The sequence below is a fragment of the Trematomus bernacchii genome, unplaced genomic scaffold (genome assembly GCF_902827165.1).
Source record: "Trematomus bernacchii unplaced genomic scaffold, fTreBer1.1, whole genome shotgun sequence".
NCBI lineage: Eukaryota > Metazoa > Chordata > Actinopteri > Perciformes > Nototheniidae > Trematomus > Trematomus bernacchii.
The window spans coordinates 7751386-7767350 of NW_022987803.1; the positions used below are offsets into that span (position 1 = coordinate 7751386).

A 15965-nucleotide genomic window follows, 5' to 3' on the forward strand; every position below is an offset into this window, starting at 1 on the left:
GTCTCTGATCCACCAGTAAACTGCAAGATGTGGAAAGTAAAAACCAGGAACTCCTCGCAGAGATCGACAGGCTGAAGAAAGAGACGGAGGAGCTGCGACTACGAAGAGGTACAAATAAACCACCTCTGTCTCTCTTTTCTTGTCATTGGACCAAATCAAACAAAGAATGACCTATTCATAGTTTTCCTGTAAGGGGCATAACTGTTCAAATATCATTTAAAAAACGTTGTTCCCTGAAGTTAAAATAACAAATTGATGCAAACCAGAAGGCACTTTTTCTCTTGTTTTAGTAAATTCACAAATAGTGATCTTTGCAAACATTTTGGTGTTTTTTGTTGTTGTTCAAAAATACACCATAACATAAATACACAGTTACTCTCTATACATCATGTGTTGATGGTTGCTTAGACCTCGCACCCTGTGAAACTTTCCATGAGAAATAATCCCTGATCCAAATGAGGCTTTGCGCGTCAGAAGCCATATTTGAGAAATGAAATCCTGTGTGCATGAAAATGTATTGTTACTAAGGTCATATGAAACACCACCCCCCATCTCTTAGAAACAGTCCCGTGACTCTTTTTGTTTAAGTCACCCTTTGATGGCGTACTTAACCACCATTTGTGTTATTTGTTCTGTGTCTGTAGGTGTCAAGCACCAGGATTCCCAGAATTCCTTCTTGGCTTTTCTCAACGCCCCCACCTCAGCGCTGGACCAGTTTGATGTAAGTTTATAAGACCAAAAAAAAAATACAGCTGCTGTCAGCAACCGTATGTCTGTCGGGAATTCATGATTTTAAATCTATGATCAAGAGCAACTTGAGAATCATAAATCTCATGAATCAGCAGGTCATACCCATCACATATCTGTGCTTTTTCTTCATGCTTTACCGTGTTGTTTTTTGTTCATATGATTTTTCCACAATCTTTATTTCTGTTCTATCTTTTGGTTGCTTCCTTGCTTCATTCTCTGGTACATCAGGACTCTTATTCCTCATCCTCATCTTCTTTAATTGAGTTTTGGGAAGACGTAAGTTGTTGTTGGTTAGGCGGAGGTCTACGTGTGTGTAACAGTAGTTGTATGCTGTAGTACTGTAAGAGCTTACAGCAGAGAAAGACACTTTAGATCTGTGTAGCCGTATTGCGTATCTTTTGTCTTTGCATCAGTGTGACTGTAAAGAAGAGCAAAAACACTACAAATATATCAATCTTTTAAACAAGGTCCACTATCATCCATTTAAATACAAATGGACAAATAGATGGAACGAGATAAAGTCATGCAATTCTGATTAACGCAACGTATTTGTTTTAAGTTCATATACTTGTTAAGATTGATATCTTTTTGAAGTGTTCTGCTCTTGTATGCAGTTGCTTGCTAGTCCTAGTAGGCCAGTGGGCTATTTGAATGGCTTTCTGGCGCTTGACCTTGTGTTGAACATAATAGAGCCACAAAGTATTTATTTTTAAATCCTACATCCTTGTGTAATCAGTTTTCTTTTAGCCAGAAACAGAACTTGGGTTGCTCCATATTGACTTTTCCAGCTCCCTTCCCATCACCATGTGTATTTGATTTTCCCTTTGCCCCATCCACCCTATCCAGCCTCTGTCCTCAGTTCAACCCACACAGACATACAGTAGTCTCCTGCAGTGTTTTCCAATCCGTGGTTCTTAGCTCCTGGTGCTAGGGACATTAGCAGGGAGGTTGTGCAAATCTCAACTAATGACCTGATCTGAACTAAACTCACTCAACTGAAATATATAGATATAGACAAAGGAGCACACTTTGATTCAGTTAGCTTAAAATAATGGATAAATGGTTCCAATAATTGGTTAGAGTGATGGATAAAGAGTTAAATAAGTTGGCTATAAGTGACCGAAAAACAGTAAGCTAAAAGTAATGGATACACAACTATAAATATAGCTCAAAGTAAAGGATATGCTGTGTTGAAATAGTTAGCTAAAAGTAATGGAGTTAGCTTTAAGAAGCAGATATTTAGTTCTCTAATAGTTAGTTAAAAGTCAAATATATTGGGTTTTGAAATAATTTGCTTAAAGTAGTAGATTTGATAGTTAGCTGAGAGTAACAGGAAAACAGTTGATAGAGTTCGCTAAAAGTAATGGATTGGCAGTTGAAATAATTAATTAAAAGTAATAGAGTTGAAATAGTTGGCTATACAAAATGGATATACATTTTTGAAATAGTTATGGATAAATAGTTAAAGGTAATGGATAAAAAGTTTGTATATTAAAAAAACATTAAAAAATATTCCACATTTATAATGAATCAAATAAATAGGTTTCCTGATCATAAATAGTTGGGAACCACTGAACTCACTCAGTCTTATGTCCATGTTTCCCCTCAGTGTGTTTACTGTGTGTTAGCTCTGTCACACAGCCTCTCTGATATTCATCTCTCTCTCTGCCACTCTGCTCTCCTGCCACTGAAGCGCTCGCCATCCGTTGGCCCAGCTAGCAAAGGCAGACGCGTAAGCACCATCACTGCTCTCTGTGATCTCATGCAGCTTTTAAATGTGCCGTCATGTCGGTGTTTTATACGTGTGTGTATTTCCTGCGTATGTTAACTGTGGCTATCTGATTGCATGGCAGGGGTCCTATACACATTTGTATTTATATTTGTATCAAAGGTATTCATTTGTTGGATCTTCCATATTTGAACAACATTGGGTATTGCTATATGTGCTGCCTGTGTGTATTGGTGTCAGTGTAGCTTTGTGAATGGCTGTGCATGGTGTAAGGTGTGTGTGCTTGGGGTGTCTCAGACTAGCATGGCCACTGGGCTGTGATGTGTTCCTCATGTTCTAATACATGGGGTGCAATAAGATGTGCTCCAGTGGATATGAGCACACATCTTGACCATAATGTCTGTGGATAATGTTTTCAATGTTTTGTATTATGGCACCCACTCTTTCTCTCTACGCATGGATGATGCATATTACTCTCTTGTTTGTTTTTTTAAATAACCCTCTACTCCTTTTTCTTTTTCTCCTCCCCTACCTCCTCTCATCACTTCCTCATTTCTCTGCATTTCTCCTCCTCTCCTCCCTCCTGCCTCTCCCTCCTCAGGTGGACTCCATGGATAACTTCACTCCATCCAGGGACGATGACCCCAAGCTGCACCTCAAGTCCCGCTCGCGGTCACCCTCCATGGCCAGTGATATGGAGCCCATAGAGGTCAGCATAAGTCTGGGCATTAAACTCTTGTGTTTTGTGTATTGCCAAGTTGTGTCTTGTCTTAGTACAACAAGACTTCTGTCCTCCCATCACCAGTTCAAAAAGTGTGTCTGGCATGTCGAGGAACAACAGATCCAAATATTCCTCATTCCAATTTAATTAACAATTTCCAAAGAAGGTCTGACTGAAATTGGTACTACAACTCACAATACTGAGCTTGTTGAAAAAGTCAGTCTCGGTCAATTGCAATTGTCTCAATTATAGAGAAATGTGAGCCATGCAATAAAAAAAAAAGAGAAAATGGAACTTGTGTGTTCTCACACTCTTGTCGAACATGGTGCTACGTTTAATACCAGTTTTCTAATTGAGACTCGTGGAACTGGAAAATCACATTTGGAACAAGTCATTCAAAATGTACCGCAAGCAATCACATTGCTCACATTCTACTAATATGAACCTCATAGAAACTGTTTGTTGGATGTATTTCCAGCTCCTACTTTGTCACATCCATCCTTAGTTCAGATGGAAGCTATTGACCAAGTTTTATAAGTAACAATTCATACATTTTCCAAATACAGTCAAAGTACATTATCTCACTGCTCAATGTTTTACTTGGTTCTGTCATGCAGTTGATAGACCACCCCCCTCGTACAGTCCAGACCCCCACAATGCGCTCAGGAGGGTACGGCAGTATTGGACGCTCCTCTCCTAAGGTAAGACATTTTTCAGTTGGTTACATTTCCCCACACTAGACTTTGTTATGTTAGAGCCACTCATGATGTTGTCTCCTGCTCATTAATGCTCATTCATGTCTGCCCTCCACAGCCCAAAGCACATCAGTTTGTGGTGAAGTCCTTCAGCACCCCCACTAAGTGTAACCAGTGTACTTCCCTCATGGTGGGGCTCATACGTCAAGGCTGTACCTGTGAAGGTAAGGACACATTCTAGATTCAAAGTCTTTATTGTCATCTGCACAAAAGCTACAGCGGTTGTTGGCAATTCAAATCTTAAGCACCAGGCTCTTTAAAAAATGCAACATACAATTAACAATGCATTTAGCTGATGCTAACATCCAGAGCTACTTACAATAAGTGCAATAAACCATTTACAAAACTCCCTTAACCTTAAATAGATTTTAAAATGTCTAACCAGTCAACCATCTGATTTGTCTCGGTCTGTCTCCCTGTCCACAGTGTGTAACTTCTCCTGCCATGTAACGTGTGCGGACAAGGCTCCAGCTGTGTGTCCCGTGCCCCAGGACCAGACCAAGGGCCCGCTGGGTATCGACCCTCAGAGGGGCATCGGTACTGCGTATGAAGGCACCGTCAGGGTGAGTGAACCTGACCAGGAGTCTGGTCACAGATGGTGGTTGTGTGAATTAGAATAGTCAGTTTAAAACAATGCAGATGTCTGGAGGCCCTGATCAGGCAGCTTTCCATTTCTAACACTGCAGAAGGTTTTTCTATGATCTTCATGTCTCATAATGAATCACTCATTGATCTCTGTGTCTGTCCTAGGTGCCCAAACCTACGGGGGTGAAGAAGGGCTGGCAGAGGGCGATGGCTGTGGTGTGTGACTTCAAACTGTTCCTGTACGACCTGGGAGAAGGAAAAGCCACTCTGCCAAGTGTCGTAGTCAGCCAAGTCATAGACATGAGGTAAGAGAAGTGGAGGAATTCAAGTTGGCCATTTAAAAAAATATTTTTACTTCAAGTCTTTGAATATGATGTTTCCAGATCAAAATATCTGAAACTATTTACTGAAGACAAATCAACAAATGGCACATTTATGTAGGCACGCTTTGTATTTTTCAAGAGAAATGATTATATTAGTAGTTGCAGATGAGTTTCCTGTCGATCAACTAAAGGAATACTGGACTCACTGTTGCAGCCACAGGTCTAACCTTTATCTTCTTCCTGTCCTCCAGGGATGAAGAGTTTTCAGTAAGTTCTGTCCTGGCCTCTGATGTCATCCACGCCAGTCGCAAAGACATCCCCTGTATATTCAGAGTGAGTATTCTCAGTTGACTGAAACCAAAACTTGAAAACAATCTGAATTGTTCTCATACAACCTTCCACCTGCCCTCTGTCTCCCCAGGTGACGGCGTCCCTGCTCTCCCCCTCCGCCAACCACAAGCCCTCCATCCTGATCCTGGCCGACAGCGATCAGGAGAGGAACAAATGGGTGGGCCTCCTCAACGAGCTGCACCGCATCCTCAAGAAGAACAAGCTGAAGGAGCGCTTCGTCTACGTCCCCAAGGAGGCCTACGACAGCACCCTGCCGCTCATCAAGACCACGCAGTCTGCTGCTATCATAGGTGAGCCTCAACACTCACTCTCATGCTAAAGAAAAGCACTCTAGATCTCTACGCAGTCGTTATCTCAACAGTAGAAAGTTTGAACTAGCCGATTTGAACATGTTCCGCACAGAAGGTTGTTTTCTGCCTCCTAACTGAAACTTAAATGTCCATCTTGCTTCATTTTCTTCACCCTCAGATCACGAGCGCGTAGCCCTGGGCAACGAGGAAGGCCTTTTTGTAATCCATGTCACCAAAGATGGTAAATAAGATGTTCTACCTCACTTGTTTTTTTATTTGTATAGAAAGGCCAAAACGTCTTCTTCTGTACGTTTCTCCTCAAATGTGTTCACGCCCCCGTCTTCCCCTGCTTCCTCAGAAATTATCCGGGTGGGGGACAACAAGAAGGTGCACCACATCGACCTGATCTCCCAGGAGCAGCTGCTGGCGGTGATCTCCGGCAGGAACCGCCACGTGCGTCTCTTCCCCACGCAGGCGCTGGACGGCCGCGAGACGGAGTCCTACAAGCTGGCAGAGACAAAGGGCTGCCAGACCATCGTCTCCGGCCCCGTGCGCAACGGCTCCCTCACCTGCCTCTGCGTGGCCATGAAGAGGCAGGTCATCTGCTACGAGGTGAGAACACACAGTGCAGTCGAACAGATCATTATTCATTTCAGTCAAACTGAGAATTAGTGCCATGTCTTTCCTTTTGATCATATGTCTATCATTTGCTGCTGAATCAACGTCTCTGTCCTCCTGCAGGTGAATAAGAGTAAAGCTCGTCACCGCCGGCTGAGAGAGGTGCAGGCCCCGGGGCCCGTTCAGTGGATGGGTCTGCTCGGTGAGCGGCTCTACGTTGGATACCAGTCTGGATTCACCCGCTACAGGTACTCATATCAAAACAGTGAAGATGTTCCTCTCATGGATTTTAGATCTGTTTGTTCCTGCAGTGTGTTAAGATTCAGTGAAGAACTATTAAGATCCTTAAAACCATCACACACGTCCAAGTCCTGCTTTCAAAAACTTACTTAAGTGTACTGTGAGTATGTAGTATTATAAGCTAAATGTACTCTAAGTATCAACAATGAGTAATTGTGCAGTAAAATGTCAGTGTTTTGAAGTCATATTTGATGTTTTTTGATAAACATAACTGCTGCATTCATGTGTTTGGTTCATGTTACTGCTGCAGGTGTTTCTGCTTTGCTCATTTGAACTCCCTTATTTACGGTTGTGTAGTCTAATCTAGAACAAAGCATTCTATTCTATAAGATCGTCATGTTTGTAACTTTGTCCCTGTGCCTTTTTCAAATCGAAAGCTCTAAAAAGTCAACTTTTTGTGATAAATGTTCCACCTGTTCCAAGAGTCTTTATAAGTATAGTTTATTCAGCTCAGGAAGTATAAACACTTCATCTTTTAGTTTATTAAGAAAAATGTACACTCCAAATGACCTAAAGTAAATAGCCTTAAAAGCTGTCTGATAAATGAAGGGGAATAAGGAGTCAAATATTTGTTTCTGAGATCTGTAGCAGTTAAAGAGTGTTTCCCTCGTATACAAAAGGATACTCCAGTTTGGTCCAAGTGTATTGAATGTGCACTTCAGTATAGTATGTAAGTAAGGTCATTGTTTTACGTTTCTCCACATTTCTGAATGTGATGACTCTTACCTCCACAGTGTCCATGGTGACGTGTCCCCCGTCAACCTGCTCCACCCCGAGGACCACACCCTGGCCTTCATCCCGCAGCAGGGCCTGGATGCTTTCTGCGCCGTGGAGATCTCCAGCAAGGAGCTGCTGCTGTGCTTCAGCTCCATCGGGGTGTACGTGGACTCTCAGGGCCGCCGGTCCCGGCAGCAGGAGCTCATGTGGCCCGCTGTGCCCATCTCCGCCTGTGAGTGCACGTCTGAATGGTTACTAACATGGAGATCACATATGGAGGCTCTTTTGAAAAACCAATGCTGCTTTCTTTTGTCCAGGCTACAACGCCCCCTACCTGTCGGTGTACAGTGAGAACGCTGTGGATGTATTCGATGTCAACACCATGGAGTGGATTCAGACCATCCCTCTGAAGAAGGTCAGTGCTGAAGCTTTAGCAGAAATAGGCCCAATTCCAAACCGCCCCCTACACACGAGGGTCCGCCACATTAAGTGCCGTTCCAATGCAACAAGTGTGGGGGGGAGTGGGTTATCAAGCCCTCCAACAGCGAGTCTGCATCACCTGACTTCCCCTGCTGCTCTACCTGACCGACCCAACGCTGTGTCTGTCCGCCAGGAACAAATAGTTCCGTTCAAACATTTACTGATAAACAACATAGGGTTTTGGGCCTGAATTGGGCCATAGTGTCAGATGAAGGCATCTCTGGCTCCACCTGCTGGATTTAAAAAATAATCCTACTTGCCTCTGTCGTCATAGAAACCTGACTCATTCCCCTGAATGGCCGCCTGCCGCATGAATAGAAAAAAAAAAGGTCCTTATTGTTAAGTTTACTTTACATCAGTTGACATAATAAAAAGAAATGGAGCAGATCAGAATACTTTACCCACTGGGGAAACTATGTTTGCGACAGCTGCTCAATTTTAGAACAAAAGAAAAATACAAAGGTAAAATTAAATATAATTAAAATAGTAAGTTAAATAAAAAAAGTACAAAAAGAAGATACAATTAAATACAAATCTTTATACAAAGATAAAGGAAATAAAATAATTGCACAGGTTATACAAGAACGTTAAGATGGTCAGAGCTGCTGATCGGTGCAGTTAGTCTAGTAGCAGTCTATTGACCCATGGCATGATTCTATATATCTAATGCTTCCTCTTCAGGTGCGACCTCTGAATGTGGACGGCTCTCTGAACCTGCTGGGCCTGGAAACAGTACGGCTGATCTACTTCAGAAACAAGATGGCCGGTAAGAATTCACAAGTGTATTGTGGGAAGAAGGGAAATAATATGAACTGCAAAAATGACAGAAATAATCCTCAGATGTTTTCCATTGTTTTTCATCAAGTAGAAGGTTTTATTTCTGGCAGTTGCTTCCAGAGTTAGCTCCAGCTGGATATGTAGCTACAGTTTCTAGGACTTGTTGTTCACCTTTTCTTTTGAATAAAAGCATGTTGGGTAACAGGAGAAAGTTTGACATGCCAGTCAGAACAACTAAAGTATGTTTGCAACACTTTGTAGTCTCTCTCGTAAACCATCTGTGTCTTTGTTGTGATCTCGCAGAGGGAGATGAGCTGGTTGTCCCGGAGACGTCAGACAACAGCAGGAAGCAGCTGGTGCGCAGCATGAACAACAAGAGACGCTTCTCCTTCAGGATACCGGAGGAGGAGCGGCTCCAGCAGAGAAGGTAGACCACCTGCAGCACACACACATTTACACACATCTATACTCACTGTGAGTCGCTGTGGATCTGTTAGCACTCAGGAGCACTAGAATATAACACAACAGAAACACAGACACTTGTGATTAAAGGTAAAGATGACATTGTTTTAAGAGTCATGTGACTGAGAAAGTGTCTGAAGAGAGAATCTCACAGGTTTTTAAACGATGTGGCCCCCAAAACAATACCAAAGAATCAGGGAATACATGTCATCTTCATGTAAGTGACCATTAAAGAGGCCCTATTGTGCTTTTTTCCCACACACTCCTTTGGGCTAAAATCCCCCCCCCCTGCCTGGAATGCCACCATTGGACTTCTCTGTTTACTTCCTTAAGATAGTGGCATCACTTTGTAACACTCACTCTTCTATAAGCTAGCATTCCAACACATTGTACATGATAAGCTAAGAGGCGGGACATGTCTAAGCAGTTGACCAACCACAACAGAGCCGGCTAGCTAGCCAGCCAATCATGGCAGCCTGGGCTGTGGTTTCTTTGTCCCTGTGAAACATGTTGTGCCTCTTCTTATGTGTTGTGTGTGTTTGTGATTCCAGAGAGATGCTGCGAGACCCAGAGATGAGGAACAAGCTGATCTCTAACCCCACCAACTTCAACCACGTGGCCCACATGGGGCCCGGAGACGGGATCCAGATCCTCAAAGACCTGCCCATGGTAGAAGCCTAAGCCTAAACATTAGCACTCACTTGCACGTTGTTAAAGACTTGTGTAAGCACAAGGAAGGGAGGGGATCGTATAGGATTCTTTCAAGGATCGTAATTAAAAAACCATGAGCTATAAATTGTAGGATATATGAGATATTATAAAAATAAAACAATAAGTAAAACCAGAGCCAGATTTATAAAAAAAACAATATTTCTTTATATTTATTAATACAGGGGAAACCTTTAATGAAATCCTTTATTTTTATAAAAATATATGCCAACATAGTTTATTCCTAAACATGTTAAGTTCAAGTGATTCCAATAGGTTTAGGTTTGATGTTATTTATTCTTTATTTATGCGGGGGGGAAGTCATGTTTTTAATGAGATATTTCATATTAATGGGGAAAAAAGCAAACATATTTTATTCTTAAAACAAAGTAAATGAAAGATTCCAATATGTTTATGATTATCAGGATATTATTATGATTCCAAATGATTTGGAGCTGGATAATCATGACATACATTTGTTAATAACACACTGTAAACACCACAGGGGAATCAGCACAGACACACACATTCAAACAGACAACACTTGGGAGTGTGCGATGTGTGTGTTAGTAGCCCTGCTTCAGAACCAGCCCCCCCCCCCTGGTCTTTAGCATGCTAACATTCAGCACCCGCTTTGTTAGCAAACCTGAGCGGCTTGATGTCTCCTACGCTGACCCTCCTCTTCATCACATCCCTTCATCCTGTGAAGTTCTCCCTCCTCCTGTCAGGCTGCTTTTATAGACACTGTGCATGCAAACCTCAGCGACCAATCACAGCTTAGCGTTCAGCTGCATGTAGTGTGTGTCACTGCCCCCTCCTCACTGCTGTCCCCTGCACTGCACTCCGTGTGTGTGTATGTTTGCTCCGTGCGTGTTTAAACCAGAACGTCCGTGTTCAGGAGAGCCGGGCGGGCTTCAGCGGCTCCGTCAGCATCCCCTCCATCACCAAGAACCGGGCGGAGCCGGGCCGCTCCATGAGCGCCAGCAGCGGGCTGGGCATACGTGAGTACAGAGCCGAATACACTCCACTTTACTTCCTGTTTGCTGCTCCTCCCTGACCCCCCCCCTCTCTCTCCAGGCTCCTCCTCTCAGAACGGCAGTGCGCTCCGCAGAGAGCTGTCGGGGGGGAGCTACAGCTCCAAACGGCAGACCATGACCTCCCCCTCGGAGAGCTCCCTGTCCTCAGGGGGGGGCATGGACTGCGGCGACGCTCCGCTCTCACAGTTTGACAGAGAGGTGAGTAACACTGAGCATACAGCTCCATGTGCGGTTGCCTAGATACTACAAATGAAACTCTGTCTCTTTAAGAGGTCTGGTGTGGACGAGCTAAACCACTAATGTTCTACTAACTGATGTTAAATCAGACTTTAGTTCCAGCTCTGTATGAATCCAAAGGCACTTCATTGTTTCCCTGCCATCCGACTAGACGCTAGTCTTGAAGATCAAATATTATAAAAGCGATAATATTGTTCCCCATTCAAACACCTCCCCCTGAACCCATCCGTCACACACATCCCGCCCCCGGGTGCAGGCCTCCACCTCATCCCACAGTCACACACACCGTTAGCTCCCTGTTAGCGCTGGAAAGTGATACCTGCTGTAGCGTTAGCTCGGGCTAGCTGTTGCCTCTTAACGTTTGAAGCTCCCTGTAGTAAGTATATTCCCAAAAAACACAAACTAAATGACTAGGATGAAACGTAGCCATTGCGATTTTTGGGCAACTTCAACGCGCCTGCCATCTCTCCCGTGGCTCCCCCCCCCCCCCCTCATCCTCTTGGCCCCATCAGCCTGGACGCTCCATGTTTTGCCCCATTGCCCCATGCCTTCCCCTCCACCCTCATTCAGCCGTGCCTCGCCCCCTTCCCCCCCCTCCTCTCCCCCCCCCCCCCCCCCCGGCATGTTGTCTGTGGGCCGGGCGCTGAGTGTGAACTCTCCTCTGCAGTGGCAGGCGGTCTCCCCGTCGGAGAAGACCCCCGATCTGAAAAGGGCTTTAAGGACCCTGCTTAGTAAGATGAAGGTAATGTCAACACCTGAGAGTGGCACTGAGTATCTGCACACACACACACACACACACACACACACACACACACACACACACACACACACACACTGTCATTTCCATATACACACACATTAGCCTCCGTCCACTTGCACCTGATGGCTGTCCCATGTTTCACCGGAGCGTCAGCCGCACCACCCTCACCCGGCCTCCGTCATGTTTTTCTGTTGCTGATAAACGGTGCACACGCTGCTGCTCCATCTCCTCCACCCTCACAGAGCATGTCTGCTTCACACGGGCCCCCCCGACAGACGCCATGTTCCTCACATGAGCTGTCCCCCTCGCAGCAAAATAAGACGAAAATAATAAGGGTGCTGTGTCGTCTGCTCGGGGTTCACCCTGCAGGATGTACTGATCACAAACAGCCAATCAGATGGCAGCTGCATGCTTCAGAGTGGTTCTGATCTCTTTGTCGGATGATGATGATGATGATGAGGATGAGCGCTTTGAAACACAGCATCACATCCACAAAGATGTGTACAATATGTATCTGGGCAGTGCTCCTCCCAACACACACACTGTGCAGTTTCAGAATCAGAAATACTTCATGACCTCTGCGGGGAAGTAAGGTTACGACTGCGCCAATTCTGTAATAGAAATGTATATGTTAACCAGGGCTGCATGATTTGGGGAAAAAATGAATTGAGATTATTTTGACTAACATCACTAACATTATTAACATGTAACATTATTTAAAGTGTGATTTAGTTTTTGAGAGGATCTGTAACGCACAAAGATAAGTCTAAAAGTTTGGACATCTATGCAACACTTCAATCCTTAATGATAATCATTTAAACATTTACTTTAAGAAATATTTCGCCTTACTACACTAGTTACTGGATTTTGAATAATCTTTTATGAATTGAGCAACCCTAATTTAAAAATAAAGAAATGATACATGAAAAAATGTATACATCAAACACAAAACAAATCTATATTTCATTTACGATCAGGTTTGTTTAAATGCAAGAACCGTAAAACAAGAATATTGGTTAGAGAAAGAAGAAATAAATGCAGTTGAAATGTATATGAAAACAGCGCACTGCCCGGCTGCATGAGCTGCGAAACACATGATGTCCACGAGCTGAGTGATGGGATGGAGAAGGTGGAGATGTTGGAAGAGTAAGCTCTGTGGTGTTTATAGAGTCACAGGAGACTGTTGCACATCAAAGAGTCACTGAACAGGAACATATGTATCCTAGCAACACATGAGATCATTATCCATCCCATAATAACCTGAGGACATGATCACTGGACTGTAAACAGGGTCCTGTAGCACACATGTAGTTTCTCCTCCTCAGTATCATGTGTGTCTCCTCTCATAAGGACAGTCATACTGTATGTGTAGTACAGTATGACCCCCCCCCCCATCTGGCCTGCTGCATGTTAGGTTTCCCTCAGCTGATCATCTGCTGCTGGAATGTAGTCCTAAAACCTGGGAATGAGGCTGCCATTTTTTTTTGCTGAATGTCTTTGATAAGAAGATTGAAATAAGGTCTATGGTCTACACAAGCTAAAGAGATGTTTTCTATTTTGTTCTACGACATAAAGTCCGTCAGTAAAAACCCCAAACATGAATTTTCGAGATTTAGCGTTTCCTAAAAAATGCGGCAAAATGACACGTGGTGAAGTTTCATAAACGTTTGTTTACCACAGATCTTATCTTCTGCAACAATGCAACACCCAAGGGTCTTTCTGTAGAAGGAACATCTCCCTTCCTGACTTCATTTCTTTTATTGCACATTCTTACTTCTTATATTATATAATACATTATATTTTCAAATGTATTCTGTAATGGAACAACCCAGACGGTATTATTAAAGCTGTTCTGAATCTGATTGTGCACTCTAAGGAGATTCCTCCCTGCAGCGCTCTGTTAGCCTCCAGAGAGCTAGCCTGTAGCTCCTGAGTGTTAGACTCACTGTATGTTTTATATATATGGACGTAACTGAACTAACGTGTCTCTCTCTCTCCTGTTCCTTTATCTTCCCCCAAACTTCACCCACTCTCTTCCTCTCCTCTCCTCTTTCTGTCCGTCTTCCCCCCCTCCAGGACTCGGACTCCCCCCGTCACTCCACGGCCTCCAACAGCTCCACCTTCAGCAGCCCCCCCAGCCCGGCCTCCCCCCACAAGGCCAAGTCCCTGTCCCTGGAGAGCACAGACCGGATGGGCTGGGACACATGAGCCTGACACCTCTTCCCCCCCCGCCACCCCCCGACCGACAGCACAGGACTCCTCCCCCCCCCCCCCCCCCCCCCCCCCCCTCCTCACTGCCCAGAGAACTGCACCTCCTGACGAACGTTTGTCCCACTTTACGACCTCAAATTGTCTCATCGTACTTCCAAGACGGGGAGTCGTCATTTCTGAGGGAGAACTTTAAAAATGAGTGTACATGTGGGTGCTGATGTTTGAGGTGTGTGCGTGTGCGTGTGCGTGTGCGTGTGCGTGTGTGTGTGTGTGTGTGTGTGAGAGAGAGAGAGAGAGAAGCTGTATGCGTTTGCCAAGAAGAGTGTGTGCATGTGATAATTCAGAAAGGGCATACGATATAGGAATGAAGCGCTCCCGTCTTTTTGCTATCAACCGAAGCGTAATCGACACTACTCTGTCCCCCCCCCCCCCATCCCCCCCCCCCACGCTGAGATTCATTCAGAGACTCAAAAGCCTCACGATGCAACACAAAGAGAAGAGGATTATACTGAGAGAAAAGGATTTGTACTTGTACATAGGACCCGTTGGGTTTTAGGGGACGATATTTTAATTTATTTATCATTCTTAGAAGGGAGGCTTGTTTCGCTTCATGGCCAGAATCAGACGGGTGGAGTTTAGCCCCCCTCACTTCCCCTTTCTTTGCTTTCTCTTTGGGTGCTGCAAAAAATTCTAAATGTAAAAAAAAAAAAAAAGGAGAAAGGATTTATTTTTTTTGCTCATGATATTAAGTGCAGTGACTTTATACTATTTTTCATTTTGACCGTCAGCAAAAAGCTACTATGACATCATCACATCTGTGCTCTCTCCTTATTGGTCCAACGCGAGTGACATCATGGTCATAGTGTAGACGCTCCGCCTTGCTGTACAACCAAACTGACCAACAGGTTCCCATCACAATAATGTACATAGGTTCAAAGTAGAGAGTAATATATGATACGGAAATACTTTAGAGAACTACACAGGAGAGACAAAGATCCTCCTTGACGTTTATGTCTGATTTCCTTTGTTTTCAGAGTGATTCGGGTTGTGTTCACGCAAAAAGCCATTTTAAACCACTTCTTTTTTTTACCCATTGATTTTTAATTTGTTTTCTATTTTATGTACGACACGTTGTTTTCTTTTCCCACTCTGTTTGCGTTTGGATCAACACTACTGTAGCGTGAACATTTATCACACATGTACCCACACACACACACACACACACACACACATGCTGAGGTGGTGTTTTATGCCTTCGTCCTGCTCCTCCTCCTTCTCACTGTCGGAGGAGGAAGTGAAAATGTAATCTACAGTTTCTGTTCACGGAAAAGATCAGTGTTGATTTAACCAACAAAAAAAAAAAGGACATTAGAGGACGTTCTTTCTCATGTATACTCTGAAGACACATTTGTTAAAAAACACTACAAAGGAGAATGTAAAACACTAAGTGGGCACCGTTTGTCTTGATAAAGCCAGATGAATGAACCTCAGTGCTGCCTGTTGTCTGTAAGGGCTGGATGTCTACACCCCGAGTAGAAAGGCCTCTGTAACCTCCTGATGGAAAAGTGCTTCGGTCGAGGAATGCTTCATACGGCAGAAGGGGGTCAAACTGTACGGGAACAACATTAAACACTAAATAAAAAGTGGTTCTAACGTGGTATTATCTGTAAGAACGCACAGTATTCTAATACTGACCTGTCAGAATCTAAACTATTCCATTGTGTTTGTTAGAAAGGGACACAAAAACCAAGTGGCGCTAAGATAACCCATTCCAAGTGTTTTTATTAAGTATTCCATTTTATATAAAGAGAAAGGGGGGGGGGGGGGTTATTCCAAACAACCACCTATTTTAAAAGCTAGTGAGTCTCCTGGAGTTTCTGTAGAATGTATTAGATGAGGAGGGGTGGGGGTGTTTTATTATTGGCCAATATTGTACAGAAAAACTGATCCTACACATCCCAGTTAAAGGAAAGAGAAACTCAGGAATTGTCAGAAGAACCAATGAATTATTTTCATCTCGATGGGAATGATAAGGATGGATGGGTGAGGAGACGAGTGTACAGAAGAGGTGGAGGCGGCAGGATAAAGGTGGAGAAAATGTTTTCAGGGTGGCAGGGGGTTTGAGGTGCCGCAGTGGTAAGAAAATCAACAAAA

At 43.9% G+C, this 15965-nt stretch overlaps 1 protein-coding gene across 4 annotated transcripts in view; it reads left to right on the forward strand.

Moving 5' to 3' along the window:
* cdc42bpab (CDC42 binding protein kinase alpha (DMPK-like) b) overlaps positions 1–13861 on the forward strand; it is a 90410-nt gene extending 76549 nt beyond the window's left edge. Inside the window, exons 22-42 of one of the 4 annotated variants that reach the window (XM_034150353.1) lie at positions 17–108; positions 645–721; positions 3081–3188; positions 3818–3901; positions 4014–4119; positions 4382–4518; positions 4706–4845; positions 5115–5196; positions 5285–5504; positions 5683–5745; positions 5863–6116; positions 6246–6370; positions 7157–7371; positions 7457–7554; positions 8301–8385; positions 8700–8823; positions 9410–9527; positions 10450–10567; positions 10644–10801; positions 11508–11582; positions 13677–13861. In XM_034150353.1, the coding sequence (XP_034006244.1) occupies positions 17–108; positions 645–721; positions 3081–3188; positions 3818–3901; positions 4014–4119; positions 4382–4518; positions 4706–4845; positions 5115–5196; positions 5285–5504; positions 5683–5745; positions 5863–6116; positions 6246–6370; positions 7157–7371; positions 7457–7554; positions 8301–8385; positions 8700–8823; positions 9410–9527; positions 10450–10567; positions 10644–10801; positions 11508–11582; positions 13677–13808 (2611 nt within the window). In that variant the 3' untranslated portion in view covers positions 13809–13861. The remainder of the gene's footprint in view (positions 1–16; positions 109–644; positions 722–3080; positions 3189–3817; positions 3902–4013; positions 4120–4381; positions 4519–4705; positions 4846–5114; positions 5197–5284; positions 5505–5682; positions 5746–5862; positions 6117–6245; positions 6371–7156; positions 7372–7456; positions 7555–8300; positions 8386–8699; positions 8824–9409; positions 9528–10449; positions 10568–10643; positions 10802–11507; positions 11583–13676) is intronic. The other 3 variants (XM_034150354.1, XM_034150355.1, XM_034150356.1) reach the window with 3 other exon arrangements.
* The last annotated feature ends 2104 nt before the right edge of the window (positions 13862–15965 follow it).